The 18,037-nt window shown below is 42.2% G+C and overlaps 1 protein-coding gene across 1 annotated transcript; it reads left to right on the plus strand.

Annotated features, from left to right (window-relative positions):
• Positions 1-238: 238 nt before the first annotated feature.
• C1R (complement C1r) lies at positions 239-9,105 on the plus strand. Its single transcript, XM_019754469.2, has 11 exons — positions 239-399; positions 1,102-1,330; positions 2,556-2,748; positions 3,070-3,216; positions 3,318-3,514; positions 3,805-3,952; positions 4,068-4,189; positions 5,855-5,933; positions 6,291-6,446; positions 7,710-7,784; positions 8,226-9,105. Coding segments are annotated over exons 1-11 (2,118 nt in total). The 5' UTR covers positions 239-397; the 3' UTR covers positions 8,996-9,105.
• Positions 9,106-18,037: the final 8,932 nt, after the last annotated feature.

Genomic DNA, 18,037 nt, shown 5'->3' on the forward strand with positions numbered 1-18,037 from the left:
AGCAACAGTCCCTAGGAAGATCCCTGAAGAAAGGGAGAATTCAGATCAGATTTAGAAAACGAGAAATCTGGACCCCCAACCAAAAGGCTTTCCTGTTTCTAAAAACTGACCTGTCTTATTAGCCCTTCCCATGTAAGCCAGCAGGTGGCACCACTATTAGGGAAGTCAAAACCAAAACTAAATTAAACTGGGAACAGATTTTTTTTTTTTTTTTTGGTTTTGTTTATGCAAATAGTTCATTCCCTACAACATTCCTCCGGGAATGGTCCCCTCTTCCTGCTCCACAGTCATTCCCTCCCTCCCCCTTGCCTCCTCTGCATGACTGCTCTCTTTCTCCATACAGAGTGGATGAGAGCTATCGGGAGAGTCCAGAATCCGAAAAAGCAGGACTTGAGAAATGTGAGTAAGGCTAATGCGGATCAAGGAGGGAGGGAGAAATCAGAGAGGAGAACCCTGGGCACGGGAGGCAGCCTGCTCCCAAATTTATTCGGGGAGACAGAAACAGCCTTCCCCTCCCCATATCCCTTATCTATTCCAGTGTGTACATGCGTGCACACGCATGCACACACGCAAACACATAATCCCAATCCCTCCTCCTAGGACTAAAGGAGACCTCAGACATATGAGGTTATGGACACATCCCCTTCTTCCTCCCAGCTCATAGCAGGGGAGCAGCAAGATGGGGGGGGGGGTGCTGTCCTCCGTGCATCACTCCATACTTCATAGGCGATTTCTCCCAGAGGCCTTTGCTAAGTCTTTGGGAACCGTTTCAGAGAACCATGACTGAAAGCCCTCACCCTCAATTAACTGGTCCCAAGCCAACCTTATTCCGGGAAGGGGAGGGGAATGATGGGACAGGGCAGGGGAGGAGGATGGGGAGAAAGGTGAAGGTAGGGTGATGACCTCTGGACTGGACACTGCCCTGGGAACACCCAATAGAGCAGCTGCAGAGACAGGCCTCCCCACTCTGCCCACCCCTATCTAGGACATCTGTGAGGTCCAGAATGGACAGAGAGAAAAATGCCCAGCAGTATGACCATCCCATCCCCCGCCCCAGCCACTGTCCAAACAGCCCTCCAGATCCCTCTTTCTTTTTGGCAGGTGGCTTTTATGCATCCTGGTGCCAGTCCTGTTCTGCAGGGTGGGAGGCTCCATCCGCATCCCTCAGGAGCTCTTTGGGGAGGTGACTTCCCCTCTGTACCCCAAGCCTTACCCAAACAACTTTGAGACAACCACTGTGATCACAGTCCCCACGGGATACAGGGTGAAGCTCGTCTTCTGGCATTTTGACCTGGAGCCTTCTGAAGGCTGTTTCTATGACTATGTCAAGGTAGGAGGTCAGGTCGGGAGGGGAAGGGAGAGCTAGGTATCCCTGGAACCTGAAGACTTGTGCTCTAATCACCCTGGATAGCACTTTCCACCCATGGACACAGCCCCAGCCCTGTAAGAGTTGATGGCTGAGTGGAGTTCTGAGAGTCAGGTGATACCATGGATGGTGTCCACTGGTTTTAGAGGCCCTCGCTGAGCACTGGGAGAGGAACACAGAAGAGGGAAGGTACAGTCCCACTCTCAGGAAATGTACTGTCCACAGGAGTCAGAAAAGCCTTTCCCATCTGTTTCCTTGCTGGGAGTCTTTGAGAAACCATTTCCCTGTTTCCATTGAAAATATCACCATGATTGCCTGCCTCATCAAAAACACAACAACATGGGGAAGAGAAATGTGTGTAGTGGTAGCTCAGGCATAGCCTTCAGCAGGGACAATGGGCTCAGTCCCTTCACCTCTGTAAAAACCAAGGGTACAATCCCAGTCCCATTTTTCTACATCCAATAAAAATGAGATTCTAGATCCAGGATTCAAGTAGAGCCTACACATGTCTAATAAATACTATTCCTATGAGACCTCCTGGACGTTGTGAGAGGATAACATGAAAATGATACATCTCTAGCCCAGAGGACTTGAGAAGTTTGCAGTGTTGGGAGGAAGGGTCTTGGTGGCAAGGATAGTGAGGAATAGGATGGAGGGAAAGAATGTCTTCTGCTTGGCGATGCTTGCTGATGCTAAGGCTGGTACCAGGCCCCAGAGGCTCACATTCAACTGTACATATCAGGAGGCATGGCTGGATGTGAATAGTTTGAATAAGGTGAGGTGGAATAAGAAGATAGAAATTAAAGCAGACCAGTCCAGGCTCTAGGAAGGAAGGAATGATAAAGCCGGGATAGAGACAACCAGGATTCCAATGGAAGACAGGCATGGGAGGGGGTGGGAATGAAGAAAGCTCTGAAACATGCTGGGGGAACATAAATAGGGAAGGGGCGATGTAGCAGGCACAAGAGAATGTGCAAAGAGTTAGCCAATGAGAGACTCAGGTGGGCAGGTGAAAGTCACCCGGAGAAGTTTGCAACAGCCAGAGCCCAGCAGGTAGAGTCCAGGCAGAGGCCATTCCAGCAATGGGGCATGATTCGCTCGGGACAAGAGAAAGAGGACAATCACTGACCTGCTACATGAGATGTGTCTCAACAGCCCTTCTTCCTAGCCCTTGTCCTTCTTCCACCAGATCTCTGCTGATAAGAAAACCCTGGGGAGGTTCTGTGGGCAACTGGGTTCTCCACTGGGCAACCCCCCAGGAAAGAAGGAATTTATGTCCCAAGGGAACAAGATGCTGCTGACCTTCCACACGGACTTCTCCAATGAGGAAAATGGCACCATCATGTTCTACAAGGGCTTCCTGGCCTACTACCAAGCTGTGGGTGAGTGGTCTCCGGGTGCCCTTTTTACGGGCCTCAGTCATACAGAATGGGGACCAGAGGAAGGGAATCTTGAATCCAAAGAAGCAGGAAACCTGGCCTTCCTTGTTTTTTCCCTCAAGAGAGCTTTTCCAGAAGAGGCCTATCAACCTGGGCCCTGTCCCCATTGGGCAGTACCCAGAAAGCATTAGAGAAGCCTGCAGGTCCAGGTGGCCAGGAGCTGACTTGGTCTTTAGGCCTCTGACGAGTGATCTCTCTGAGACCAGCACTACTGCAGAAGTCTCCTGGTAAGAATTTAATCTTTCCTTCCGGAATCTCTTCCAGACCTCGATGAATGTGCTTCCCAGCTTAACTCAGTTGAGGAGAATATCCAGCCCAAGTGCCAGCACCTGTGTCACAACTATGTTGGCGGGTACTTCTGTTCCTGCCGTATAGGCTATGAGCTTCAGAAGAATGGGCATTCTTGCCAGGGTGAGAACGGGTGGTGTGGGAGGGAGGCAGAGGCTAAGCAAAGGCTTGCTGGGACAGCCAGAGAGACTCCTGGTGACCTCCTCCCTGCTCTGCTCTCACAGTCAAGTGCAGCAATGAGCTGTACACAGAGCCATCGGGCTATGTGTCCAGCCTGGAGTACCCCCAGCCCTACCCGCCTGACCTGCGCTGCAACTACAGCATCAGGGTGGAGCGGGGCCACACCATCCACCTCAAGTTTCTGGAGCCTTTCGAAATCGATGACCACCAGCAAGTACACTGCCCCTATGACCAGCTACAGGTACAGCCATCCCACTCCAGAGAGACCCTTCGTTCTCCTTCCTATCCCCACTTGGCTCTTCTCATCCCTACTGCCTGCTGGCTCGTCTGGCCAATTGGGACAAGAATGACCAACATCACACATGGGCTGGGCAAGCTCCCACACAACTGGAAGTGGGTCCTGTGGACCCCTTTTCCCTTTCAGCTGAAAACATACACAAAGCAGGATTCCCACCACCACCAGCACCACCACCTCGGCCCTGTGGGAAAATATCTGCAATGGAGAGATGACCCTCACTCCTCCCTCACCAGATCTATGCCAGTGGGAGGAACATCGGTGAATTCTGTGGGAAGCAAAGGCCTGCTGCCCTTGATACCAGGAGCAATGCCGTGGATCTGCTGTTCTTCACAGACGACTCAGGGGACAGCCGGGGCTGGAAGCTACACTACACCACTGAAAGTAAGGTTACCTGAGGGCCTCCCTCACTGGCCAGCAATGGGGCAGGATCAGGTGGGGAAAAAGGGAGAAAGGCAAGTGGCTCTGAAACAAATGTACCCTCTGGTCTCCCCCACAGTCATCAAGTGCCCCCAGCCCAAGACTCTAGACGAGTTCACCATCATCCAGGACCTGCAGCCTCAGTACCAGTTCCGTGACTACTTTATTGTCACCTGCAAACAAGGCTACCAGCTCGTGGAGGTAAGAGCCCAGGGCTGAGGGAGAGAGCTGGCCCAGCATTCCAGGAGTAATTCAGATGGTTAGGCCCACAGCAGATTTAGGTTCAGCCCCAGGTGGAATCACAGATGTTAGAGTTGGAAGGGTCACCTGGTCTACCAACTTTCAAACTTGACTACACATTGGAAACTCTTGGAGTCTAGAAAATACTGATATCTGGGTACCCTGCTAAAGACTGGTTCCACTAGTATGGAGTGCAACCTGGGCATCAGAACTGTTTAAAGCTACCCAGGTGATTCTAATTATAGCCAAGTTCAAGAACTAATGACCCAATCTAACAACTCATTGTAGAATTAGGAACTGAAAAGGCAGGGGCAGAAGTGGAGCGCCAGGAGTGATTCACTTGATATCACAGTAATTTTGTACAGCAGGAACCTGCACCAAATCTCCTGCCTCTTGTTTTGGGGCTCTTTTATGTATGTTGGTGGTCTGACTGTGGCTCCACCATCCTGTTCTTTACAGACTCAGGAAAGAATGTGGTTTTATTCATTGGCCCATCTCAGAAAAGCTGGTAAATTTAAATGCTATTTTGAAAAACATACAACTGGAATTACCCCTGGCCAGGGACACATGACTGGACAGCCTATCTTTGTTAAATAGATCCACTTGGAAGACCTAATCAGAATGAGAGAAGAGACCTTTGGTACATCCTTACGTAGTAGTCAATTCATTTAACAAACATTTTCAGTGTTTACTGTCAGGCAGTATTTTAGATGCAGGAGGTACAGTAAAAAGAAACGCACATCACACAGCCTTCATGGAATTTATTTACATTTGGTGGTTGAAAACTGGGTGTCCTGGGCTCAGAAGACTGCAGACTCACATACTCTTTGCTTGTGTTACAACCCTCCCTTTCTGTGCTACCCCAACCCTTACCTTGGCATTTGTCATTCACATCATAGAATTTAAAGCAAGTCACACAGTTTATTTCACATTATTTATATTTCGTTCAGACATCCTAATTCTCACACACATTCTTTTGCAATCTTTTCCAGGGCTAACTCTTTGGGGTGATTGTTGATCTTAATAAAACTCATTCATATTATCCAATGACTTTTCGTTTCATAGGGTGCCATTTTCTTGCCTTGTCCCCACTGTCTCCTCAGTTGCAGCAGCACTTCACGTATCAGCACTTCACACATCTCAAGCACCCTAGAGAGTGGCTGGCCTGCACCAGTATTTTAGGAAAGACCCTTTCCCTTAAGAAAACTGCAAATTAGGAGAGATGAAGTGATGCAGGCATAGACTGGCAGGGCACTCCACAGGGAGAGCACCATGGCTCTACTTCAGGGAAGAGTCTTTTGTTTCAATGTAGAGAAAACACATGAACAGACTTGTTATTTTTTCAGTTTAAAATTGTGGGGTTCAACTGGACCTCAGTGGAAATAGATAAGTCTACCTAGAGAGAGGATTTTTGGGTCTGACAGTTTTAGCCCTTTCTCTGACTTTCTGCTGTATGACTCAGTGCTCCCATGTGTAACTCTGGTCTGAGAGGACTGTCTAGGGAGAAGGGTGCTGAGGTCTGAGAGCTTGAGAGCTGTCTTTGCACTTCCTACTGTGTGGGAAAGGGCAGGAAGGGAGCTGTAATGCCTCCTTGTACTAATGGCACCTCTACCTCTGCTCAAACAGGGGAACCAGGTACTGCTCTCCTTCACAGCTGTCTGCCAGGATGATGGCACATGGCATCGTGCCATGCCCAGGTGCAAGAGTAAGTCACAACTCAGGATGTGTCCGCCCCTGGGGACTTTCCACCCCCTAGTCTTGGGGACCTAGGCTGAGAAGGGAAGAGTGGGTCTGTATTAAGCCTTTCTCCAAAAGATCCTTGACTTGTCCTTTGAAACCTATGGCCCATCTCAGGAGGTAGCCCTCATCTCAGCTGGATTGATGGTCTCTACCAAGAACTGAATTTCACTCTATCCATTTCCCATCCATCGCAAGTGCCCCTCACTGACCATATTTCCCTGAGGTTCTCAGCCTGTTCTGTGGGCAGAGAATTCATATTCCTCCCACTGAAGTTCCAGTACAATCATTGTCAGCTCTCATATGGCCTTCTGTTCTCTCCCAGTCAAGGACTGTGGGCAGCCTCGAAGCCTGCTTAATGGGGCCTTCAATTATACCACCACAAACGGGGTGAACACCTACCAAGCTCGTATCCAGTACTACTGCCGGGAACCGTATTACAAGATGAAGACCAGAGATGGTAGCAGCGAGTCTGAGAGAGGTAGGGACGCATACAAATGGCATTTTTCTCCCTTCCATCTGCTCGAGACATCTGAGATTTCTTCTGATAGAATCCCTAAGGACTGTATATCAAGGTCTGCCCAAGACACTGGCTTCAGGGGCCTAAAGTACAGTGCCAAGAGGCATCTAATAAGGTTGAAGAAGGAGGCACCTGAGTGATACAAAGAAAGACTTGAATCTCATAGAGTCAGCTCCCTCTTACCACCACCACCACCATCACCATCATCACCACCACCACCATTGGCACCCCCACCACCATCACCATTATCACAACCATCACCACCACCACCCCCACTTCCAACATCACCACCACCACCATTGCAATCACCATCACCATCACCACCACTACCAATAACAAAAAGTCATCATCACTACCAACAACACCAAAACCGGCACAATTACCATCATTACTACCATCACCAACACCCCCACAACCATCATCACCACTACAGCTATATCAGTGGAACTCCCCCCCCCCAATTCTCCCCACATACCTCTTCAGGCTGCTATGTTGTGGTTTTTTGCATTTAGTTTTACTACATGACTCTCAAATGCATCTATGGGTATCTTTAAGACTTTTTTTAAATAAAAAAAATCACATGCTTTCTAGGTTTAAAACATGCAAGAAAAAATATCTTATTAGAGGTTGTGTATATCTTATTATAGGTATTATTTAAGAGCTGGGCTTTGAAGTCAAGCAAACCTCACTTCGCATCTTGGTTCTAGAACTTAGAAGTTAAATGACCTTGTGTAAATTATATAAGCTCAGTTTCCTTGCCTATGAAATTAGGGTAATAATGCATACCTGCAAGTATCACTGTGACACATAAATGAGATAATGCAAATAAAGTGCTTAGCAACAAGCATGGCATATTGTCAGCAATCAGAAAATGTTGTTACTATTTTTATCTACAATCCCACTACCAAGATACAGTCATGGATAAGATTTTAATATGTTCGTTCTAGGTTTTTGTGTCTATTTTCACAAATAGGGATCACATCAAACATATATAGCTAAATATTCTGAGATTTTCACATAACATTAAAACAAAAAAATATGAATGGAGCCTCTTAACACTTTTGATACTCCATCCTGATATAGTTGAACCTTTCATTTGATCCCTGTCCATGCTGGTTCCAATTGTCCCCAGCCATGTCCAACATACACAGTGATCATTGACCTCTGCAACCTGGTTTTCCTGCCATCCACCTCCCAATCTGATCATAGCCCCCTTTCCTTCAGGAATGTATACATGCACAGCACAGGGCATTTGGAAGAATGAACAGGAAGGAGAGAAGATTCCTCGGTGTTTGCCAGGTGAGTGGAAACCCTTTGGGTCCATCCTCAGTGACTTTCCACTTTGCAGAGCCTCAGATAAAGCATTCACAGAGAATGGAGACAAAGGGAGTAGAGAGACACTCCAGCTTGAAGTCAAAAATAGACACGAGAAGTAAGGGAACAGGAGGGGAGATGTTCCAGGAGAAAGGGAGAGAGAGACCAGGAGAACTGGGTGCAGTCCTGACATTCCAGCATTTTCACTGAGCAGATGAGAAATTAGGGAATAAAAACAGCAAGAAAAACCCCAGGAAGAAATAAACAAGAACAAGGAGAAGAAGCTGACAATAGGCCAGAGATGGGCTTATGGAATGGGAGGAGAAAGAGCCAGTAAGAGATGACAGGGGAACTAACTGGCTAAAGGAGGGAAAAGGCGGTGACTGGAGCTGACTTGTCCTTGCTTTCGCTGTCTCTCTTCTCCAGTGTGTGGGAAACCGGTCCACCCTGTGGAAGAGAAGCAGCGCATCATTGGAGGGCAACAAGCAAAGATGGGCAACTTCCCCTGGCAGGCATTCACCAGCATCCATGGGCGAGGGGGTGGAGCCTTGCTGGGCGATCGCTGGATCCTCACAGCTGCCCACACCCTCAAACCCAAAGAACACAACACCCAAACCAATGTCTCGAATGATGTGTTCCTGGGCCACGTAAGCGTGGAAGAGATCATGAAACTAGGAAACCACCCTGTCCGCCAAGTCCACATCCACCCAGACTACCGCCAGGGTGAGTCCCACAATTTTGAGGGTGACATCGCCCTTCTGGAACTGGAAAATAGTGTCACCCTAGGCCCCAACCTCCTCCCCATCTGCCTCCCTGACAACGACACCTTCTATGACAGCGGTCTCATGGGCTATGTCAGTGGTTTTGGGATAATGGAGGAGAGGATTGCAAACGACCTCAGGTTTGTCCGTCTGCCGGTAGCTAAGCGAGAGGAATGTGAGAGGTGGCTCCGGAAAAAAAATAGGAAAGACGTGTTTTCTCAAAGCATGTTCTGTGCTGGGGACCCGACTCTAAAGCAGGATGCGTGTCAGGGGGATAGTGGAGGGGTCTTTGCAGTGAGGGATAGGAACAATGACCGCTGGGTGGCCACGGGCATTGTATCCTGGGGCATCGGGTGTAGCAGGGGGTACGGTTTCTACACCAAATTACTCAACTACGTGGACTGGATCAAGAAAGAGATGGAGGAGGAGGGCTGAGCCCAGAATTTATTTGGTCAGAATCCAGAGAGCAGTGTATATATAAAAAAATTATCTGACATTGTTTATAACCACTAAGAATCCATATTAAAATCACTGATGCAGAAAGACACTGTGTGAAATAAATTCTCTTTTCTATAATCCCATCCACATTCTTCACCTGAAACAACCCAAAGGCCACCTTTCTTTCCTCCAAGGATTGCAGGATGTATTCTACAATCTCTAGTTATCACGGTCCTATTCTATTTTTATACCATTGGGTAATTGAATAAAACTCTTTCCAAATAAAATTTTATGAGAAATTCCAGTGTGTAAAATGAGTTAAAAGCAGCATTTGATCAGTATAAAAATATTTAATGAGGCCATATTTAAAATATCTACTTAAGAGGGCAATGAGCACAATTAAATTTATGCAAAAAATACACATTTACAATTAGGGTTGTAGATTATTTATTTCTGTGTTTTGTTTTGATCATACAATACGAAGAAAATCCTGATTTTCCCATATACATAGTTGCAAATATAACAGATTTTTTAATAGCTCCAATTTCAAAATATTCCTTAAGATAGGAATGGTGTGAAATTTTTGTTTCCAAAGTGAATCATTAACAATATTTCTAAATAACTTATATTCCTTAAGATACATGTAAAGGTCAGAGAAAGACCCAAAACTTGGGATAAGCATAGTAAGTATTTATAATAGAATACTTATAATAGTAAGTATTGATAATTCATGATGTTATTGCACAACTGACTCTTCTTGACTTGTTTGAATAACTTTACATAAGCTAACACACACAGGCCTGAATTTAAGAAGACCAGTGCAGCATTAAAACCTTACCAAGTAAAGACGAGTTTTTAAATTCAAACACAGGTCCACAATCCCTAATCTGGTCCTCAGGGCCAAGTGCCTTTCAATATCCAAGATTTTACAAATTTCAGAAATGTAATCTACTACCAGGTAATATCCCCAGCAGGCTCTAAAACAGCATCCTGTAAAAGCAAATAATTCTTCTGAAAAACGTTTGAAATGTGAGATAAATACTCTAAATTGCAACCCATCAACTCAGGTCAGATTTTGCCACTAAATAAATTTTGGTGCCAAACACTTTCAGTTTTTAAGAGCACTTGAGATGCCAGGATTGTGGATTGCAGGAGTGTGGAATTGTATAGGTAGAAATGACAGGAAAACTTTTCATATAGTCAACACAAAAGCATACACAATGGTGTGCAGTACATTTGAGGGGCATATGTTGATTGTAATTTTCTTAGTGGTTGGAAATGTTTTCAGAAGTGAAGCACCGCCAGGATTCTAATGGAGGTGAAAGTGGAGTGGATGAAGGAGATGGACGTGGTGAACACAAAAGCTAAAACTGAAAAATTGAATTATATTATGTCTAAGGTTCCTGGCAAATTTAAGATTCTAAGTCATTTGTCTCTATTGTGATCATCAAAGGTGACTCAGGACAGTACAATGACTGTTCTGATGTTCCTGGTTTCCATTCCCCTCCCCCATAGTTATGTGTATTTTCTCTTTCAAGTGCACTAGAGTAGAAAAATAAGGACAAAACCAATGCCATAAGAATAGACAATTGACAGAACAGAAAATACAAATTGCTTTTGGGCTTTGAGGCTTAACTTAACTCATTAGGAAAATATTTAAATTAAGACACGACCTCTACCTATAAGACTGGCAAACATAATATACTATGTAGGTGACAACACAGAGAAAATAGTCACTCATGTGTTGCTTTTTGGAATATAAATTGGTACAAACTTAAAAGAGAGCAATTTGGCAACATGTAATCAAAATTACAAATGCATGTGCCTTTGAGACAGCAATTCCACTTCTAGTAATTTTTCCCACAGATACTCTCACATATGAGATAAATGACATGTGTGTAAGAATAGTCACTGCAGCATTGTTTACAATAGCAAAGTATTCAAATCCTGAATTCTGCAAGCTCTGGTACCAAAGTTTCAAGTAAATTGTGAAACATCCAAATAATGGAATACAACGTAGCCAGTCAATTTCCAAGATAAATAAACGAAAAAAGTAAGAAGGACTACAGTGTATATAAAATACTACCATACTACTTACATAAAAAATAAGAGTGGATATACGAGGTCTGACAATTAAATTTGTGAACTCATCCTAGCAAAAGTGCTACATACCTCATTACTGAATATCACTATGGTCACCTTTGAAGTACTCCCCTCGGGAAGCTGTGCACCAACACCAGCACCTAGTCCACCCTTCAAAGCAATTTTGGAACTCTTTTTCTTGAATGTCCATAAGAGCTGTCATCATATTACCCTTGAAGTCCTGAATGTCATCAAAATGTCTTCCTTTCAATATTTATCTTTGGGTAAAAAAAGAAGTCATTGGGGCCAGATCAGGTGAGTAGGGAAGGTGTTCCAAAACATTTATTTGTTTACTAGCTAAAAATTCCCTCACGGACAATGCTGTGTATTATCATGATGCAAGAGCCATGAATTGTTGGCAAAAAGTTCAGATCATCTAACTTTTTCACACAGCCTTTCAGCACTTCCAAATAGTAAACTTGGTTACCTATTTGTCCAGTTGGTACAAATTCATAATGAATAATCCCTCTGATATCAAAAAAGTCAGCAAAGATGCTGCCGGTTAGCTCAGTTGGTTACAGGATGAGCTCTTAACAACAAGGTTGCTGGTTCAATTCCTGCAGGGGATGTGGGCTGTGTCCCCTACAACTGAAAATTGAAAACAGCAACTGGACTTGGAGTTAAGCTGCACCCTCCACAACTAGATTGAAGGACAATGACTTGGAGATGATGGGCCCTGGAAAAACAACTGTTCCCCAATAAAAATTAAAAAAAAAAAAAAGCATATCAATAAGGAAACTTTGGCCTTCAATGACACATTAGATCAGATGGTCTTAGCAGATGCATACAGAACATTCCATCCAAATGCAAAAGAATGCACATTCTTCTCAAGGCATATGTGGAACATTCTCCAGAACGGATCATACGTAAGGTCATGAAACAGTCTTAATAAATGTAAGAAGCTTGAAGTCATATCAAGTATCTTTTCCAACCACAGTGGTATAAAACAAGAAATCAGTTACAAGAAGAAAACTAGAAAATTCACACGTATGTGGAGATTAAACAACATCCTCCTGAAGAACCAATGGGTCAAAGAAGAAATTATAAGAGAAATCAAAACATATCTTGAGACAAATGAAAATGGAAATACAACATACCAAAACTTATGGGATGCAGCAAAAGCAGTTCTTCTAAGAGGGAAATTTATAGTGATAAATGCTTACATTAAGAAACAAGAAAAATCTCAAATAAACAACCTAACTTTACACCTCAGGGAACTAGAAAAGGAAGAATAAACTAAGCCCAAAGTTAGTAGAAGGAAGAAAAAAAGATTAGAGTAGAAATATATCAAATAGAGACTAAAAAGATAATAGAAAAGATCACTGAAACTAAGAGCCGATTTTTTTGAAAAAAAATAAAATAAACAAAACCGTTAGCTAGATTTACCAATAAAACAAGAGAGACATGGGCCAGCCCAGTGGCTCGGGTGGTTGGAACACCATGCTCCTAACGCCCAGGTTGCTGGTTCGATTCCCACATGGGCCAGTGAGCTGCGCCCTCTACAGCTAAGATTATGAACAACAGCTCTCCCTGGAGCTGGGCTGCTGTGAGCAGTCAGAGGTTGGTGTGGGCTGCTGTGTGCTGTGGCTGGCTGCTGTGTGCTGCCATGGGCTACTGTGTGCCTCTGTGAGTGGCCGGCAGCCATCGTGAGCAGCTGGCAGCCGCCGACTGGCAACTGACTGCCTCAGCTGGGGGGAGTGCAAGGCTCATAATACCCGCATGGGCCAGGGAGCTGTGTCCTACACAGAACTAGACTGAGAAACAACAGCTTGAACCAGAGTGGGTGGGCGGAAAAAAGAGAGAGGACTCAAATACATGAAATTATAAATGAAAGAGGAGACATTACAATGAATACCACGCAAACGCAACAGATTATAAAAGACTGGTATGAACAATTATATGCCAATGAACTGGACAACCTAAAAAAAACAGATAAATTTCTATAAACATACAACATACCAAGACTGAATCATGAAGAAATACACAGGACAATACTAGCAAAGAGATTGAATCAGTAGTCAGAAACCTCCCAACAAACAAAAGTCCAGAAGCAGATGTCTTCACTGGTGAATTCTACCAAACATTTAAAGAAGATTAATGCCAATCCTTTTCAAACTCTTCCAAAAACAGAAGAGGAGGGAACACTTCCAAACTCATTTTACAAGGCCAGAATTACCCTGACATCAAAGCCAGACAAGGACACTACAGGAAAAGAAAATTATAGGTCAATATCCCTGATGAATATAGATGCAAAAACATCCTCAATAAAATATTAGCAAACCAAACTCAACAGTATATTAAAAGGATCATACCCTATGATCAAGTGTGATTTATTCCAGGGCTGCAAAGATGGTTCAATATCCACAAATCAATGTGTACACTGCATTAACATAATAAAGGATAAAAGTCATGTGATCATCTCAATAGATGCAGTAAAAGCATTTGACAAAATTCAACATTTTTTCGTGATAAAAACTCTCAACAAACTGGATATAGAGGTCACATATCTCAACATAACAAAAGCCATATATGACAAGTCCACAGCTAACATACTAAACAGTGAAAAGCTGAAAGCTTTTCCTCTAAAAACAGGAACAAGACAAATATGCCCACTCTCACCAGTTTTATTCAATATAGTACTAGGGGTCCTAGTCAAAGCAATTAGCTAAGAAAAAGAAATAAAAGGCATCCATATCAAAAAGAAAGAAGTAAAATTGACTCTATTTGTGGATGACATTGTAATATATATAGAAAACCATAAAGATGCCACCAAAACAGATTGTTAGAACTAATAAATGAATTCAGTGACGTTTCAGGAAACAAAATCAACATGCAAATATCAGTTGTGTTTCTATACATTAACAACAAACTATCAGAAAGAGAAATTAAGAAAACAATTTCATTTTCAATAGAATCAAAAAGAATAATATGCCTAAGAATAAATTTAACCAAGGAGGTGAAAGATCTATACACTGAAAACTATAAAACATTGATGAAAGAAAATGAAGACACAAATAAATAGAAAGCTATTCCATGCTCATGGATTGGAAGAGTTAATATTGTTAAAATGTCCATGCTGCCTAAAGCTATCTATAGATTTGATGCAGTCCCTATAGAAATTCCAATGGCATTTTTCACAGAAATAGAAAAAACAATCCTAAAATTTGTGTAGAATCACAAAAAACCCTGAATAGCCAAAGCAATCTTGAAAAAGAACAAAGCTAGAGGCATCACACTTCCTGATTTCAAACGATATTACAAAGCTATGGTAATCAAAACAATATGGTATTGGAATAAAAACAGACACGTAGATCAGTGAAACAGAATAGAGAGCCCAAAAATAAACCCACACATATATGGTAAATTAATTTTTCAGAAAGGAGCCAAAAACATACAATTGAGAAAGGACAATCTATTCAATAGATGTTGCTGGAGAAACTAGATTTGCCACATGTAAAAGAATTAAACTAGATCCCTATCTTAGACCATACAGAAAAATTAACTTTAAAAAAAGTGGTTAATCCTAAAGACTTGAATGTAAGACCTGAAATCATAAAACTAGAAGACAATATAGGGGGGAAGCTCCTGGACATTGGTCTTGGCAGTGACTTTATTTTTTATTTGACACCAAAAGCAAAGACAACAAAAACAAGTGAGACTACACCAAACTAAAAAGATTCTGCTCAGCAAAGGAAACCATCAACAAAATGAAAAGACAACCTACCAGATGGGAGAAAATATTTGCAAACCACATATCTGGTAAGGGATTGATATCCAAAATATACAAGGAATTCACAAAGCTCAATAGCAAAAAAGGAAATAACCCAATTTAAAAATGGGCAAAGAGCCTGAATAGACATTTTCCCAAAGAAGACATACAAATGGCCAACAGGTATATTAAAAGGTGCTCAGCATCACTAATCATCAAACAGATGCAAATCAAAACCCAATGAAATATTACCTAACATGTGTTAGGATGGCTATTATCAAAAAGACAAGAAATTAACAAATGCTGGCAAGGATGCGGAGAAAAGGGAACACTTGTATGGTGTCATTGGGAATGTAAACTGGCACAGCCACTGAGGAAAGCAGTATGGAGTTTTCTCAAGAAACTAAAAACAGAACTTAACCCATGATCCAGCAATCCCACTTCTGGGTATATATCCAAAGGAAATGAAACTATAATCTCAAAGAGATATCTATACTCCCATGTTCATTGCAGCATTATTCACAATAGCCAAGGTATGGAAACAACCTAAGTGTCCGTCAACAGATGAATGGGTCAAGAAAATGCCATATGTGTGTGTGTGTGTGTGTGTGTGTGTGTGTGTGTGTGTGTACATATATATGGTGCCCAAAAAATGTATACACATTTTAAGAAAGGAAAACTGTATTAAATTGTAATACTCGATATATATCGATAACAAAAGATGAATACAAATCACATTTGACTTCTGCAATTACAAGAGCTGCTCAAAGTGGTTCCCATCAGCGTCCAGACACTTCTGATTATGGCAAACTACTGCTTGAGCAATGTTGACCAAAGTGTCCACTTGTATACATTTTTTTGGCACTTCCAGTATATATATGTGTATATATATATATATATATATATATATATATATATATATATATTCTCATGTGTGTGTATGTCTGTATAGGTATAGGTATATATCATATTTTATGATATATGATATACATACACACAATGAGATATTGTTCAGTCTTTAAAAAGAAGGAAATCCTGTCATTAGTGACAACATAGATGAATCTGGAGGGCATTATGCTAAGTAAAATAAGCCAGACAGAGAAAGGCAAATACTGCATGGTATCACTCATGTGGAATCTTTAAAAAAAAAAAAAAAAAGGCAAATTCATAGAAACAGATAATAGATAAGTGGTTGCCAGGGGTGGAGTGTGGGGGAAATAGCTAGTAAGATCTGAGGATCTGATGTTTACTATGATGAATATAGTTGATAACAATGTACAAGTATTGTATAATTGAAATTTGCTAAGAGAGGACAACTTAAATATTCTTACCCCCCAAAAAATTTAAAGGTAAATATGTCAGGTGATGGAGTATTAACTAACTTGACGAAAAGAATCCTTTTACAATATATATGTATACCAAATCATCATATTGTACACTTTAAATATCTTAAAATTTTGTCAATTATACCTCAATAAAGCTGAAAAATAGCTTTGTCATATTTTTAATTTTAAGAAAGAACAGATATGCAGAAAGCATAAAGTCCCATTTCTACTGAATATATTTCTGATTCTAAGAATCACAATAAAGGCAGCTTTAGAGAGTCCCAAAATTTCTCTAGCCCCTTCTGGACTAACTCAGTTTCAACTAGGCTCCTTCCCACTAAGTCCTCTTGGCCTCTGGGCACCTTCTTTTCTCCCTGGCATGAGTTGCTGATCTATCAGTCCACTTTCTTCTGACCAAAGAATGTGACATTCAGCTGCTTCAAAAAGTTAAGTCCTCTCCTGAGTTTCAGGTAAAGCAGACATATGTTGTTCCCAAGTAACTTGCAAAGCAATATGATTGATACCCTTTAATTAAAGCCACAATGAATGAATTAATTTCTAGGCCTTGGTGATGAGCCCTTCCTGGCTCTGAAGCCTCTGATGATTCATTTAGAACCCCTCCCTGCCATTCATCCAAGGAAATGTTACTGTGGTATAGTTAACCGTGCAAAACCACACCCACGCCGCTGTACAAAGCAGCGGTACGGAGGGGTTTTCTCACCAATACCTCAGCCCATCAACAAGAGCAAATCCCAAATAGACTGAAGATTCTCTCTGGCAGGGCTGAAATGCCTTCTTCTGTTACTTATCAAATTCCAGGTTAATTTTTTTTCTATTACTCCAATTATTATAAATAAGAAGGAACATTTCTACATCACAAGTATGGTTCTTAAAATTTTTCCAACTCTTTTTTCTCTAGAGGAATCTCCCTTCTCCTACCCAAAATACTGTAGTTGAGGGTACACTGTCAATTCCATTGCACATGTAATGACAGGCAGGTGGGGAGATGTGGTTACAAGGTATACGGTTAAGAAACAATGTAAATGGCTTTATGCTACTTGGCTGATTTGACTCAATTCTTCCAGATGTTCCCTATTATGATCCCCTTTGGTTCTTCAGATCTTTCGATTCGAGTTCTGGTTACTTCATCATGTGTTAGGCTCCAGTCTAAGGTCAACTGTTGAATTTAGCCCTTTTGGTCTATGGAAGATCAAAGTCCTTTTTTGATAGGCCACAAATACATCCCTTTTGGCTTCTGGTAAAAGTGGTGTCCTGAAAGCCACGTGTCACATCAAACAAACCAAAGTCCTCCAGAACTTTTAATCTACAGCTTTCATTGGACACCTTGTTAGAGCAACTGACACCCTAAAATAGCTATCCTATCCTCTGTTTTAAAAATACTAGTCTCTGTTGTGTGGTTATTTTTTATCACTAGTCATTTTGGGGGGAAGAGAAGCTTTCTGGGGCAGTTTCCATTCCCTTGACAAAAAAAAAAAATAGAAGGGAGAGGCTTTGGGTCCATTCTCACTGGGATTTTCAGCTATGACATCTTGGTGCAGAGTTCAATCCAGAGAAGACATTGTTGCTTAGCTGACCGATTAACCAAAACCACCAGGAAAGCAGATGAAAGCATGCTGAATTTCTTTTCTTTTTCTTTTGTATTAAGTCATAATATTATATGATACAAATGAGAACTAAAGGAAAATTAATTTTCAGGAGACATATTGAAGCAATTTACACCTCAAATTTTTATACTTACAGAAGATCTTAAACAGCCAATTCTAACTGTTGTATGTGGATTTCTCAGTGAGGTTCAGATATGTTTGATGAGTTTCAAAAGCAGAACACAGTACCTTGTGTTAC

This window comes from Rhinolophus sinicus, linkage group LG02, assembly GCF_036562045.2.
Source record: "Rhinolophus sinicus isolate RSC01 linkage group LG02, ASM3656204v1, whole genome shotgun sequence".
Classification (NCBI taxonomy): Eukaryota; Metazoa; Chordata; class Mammalia; order Chiroptera; family Rhinolophidae; genus Rhinolophus; species Rhinolophus sinicus.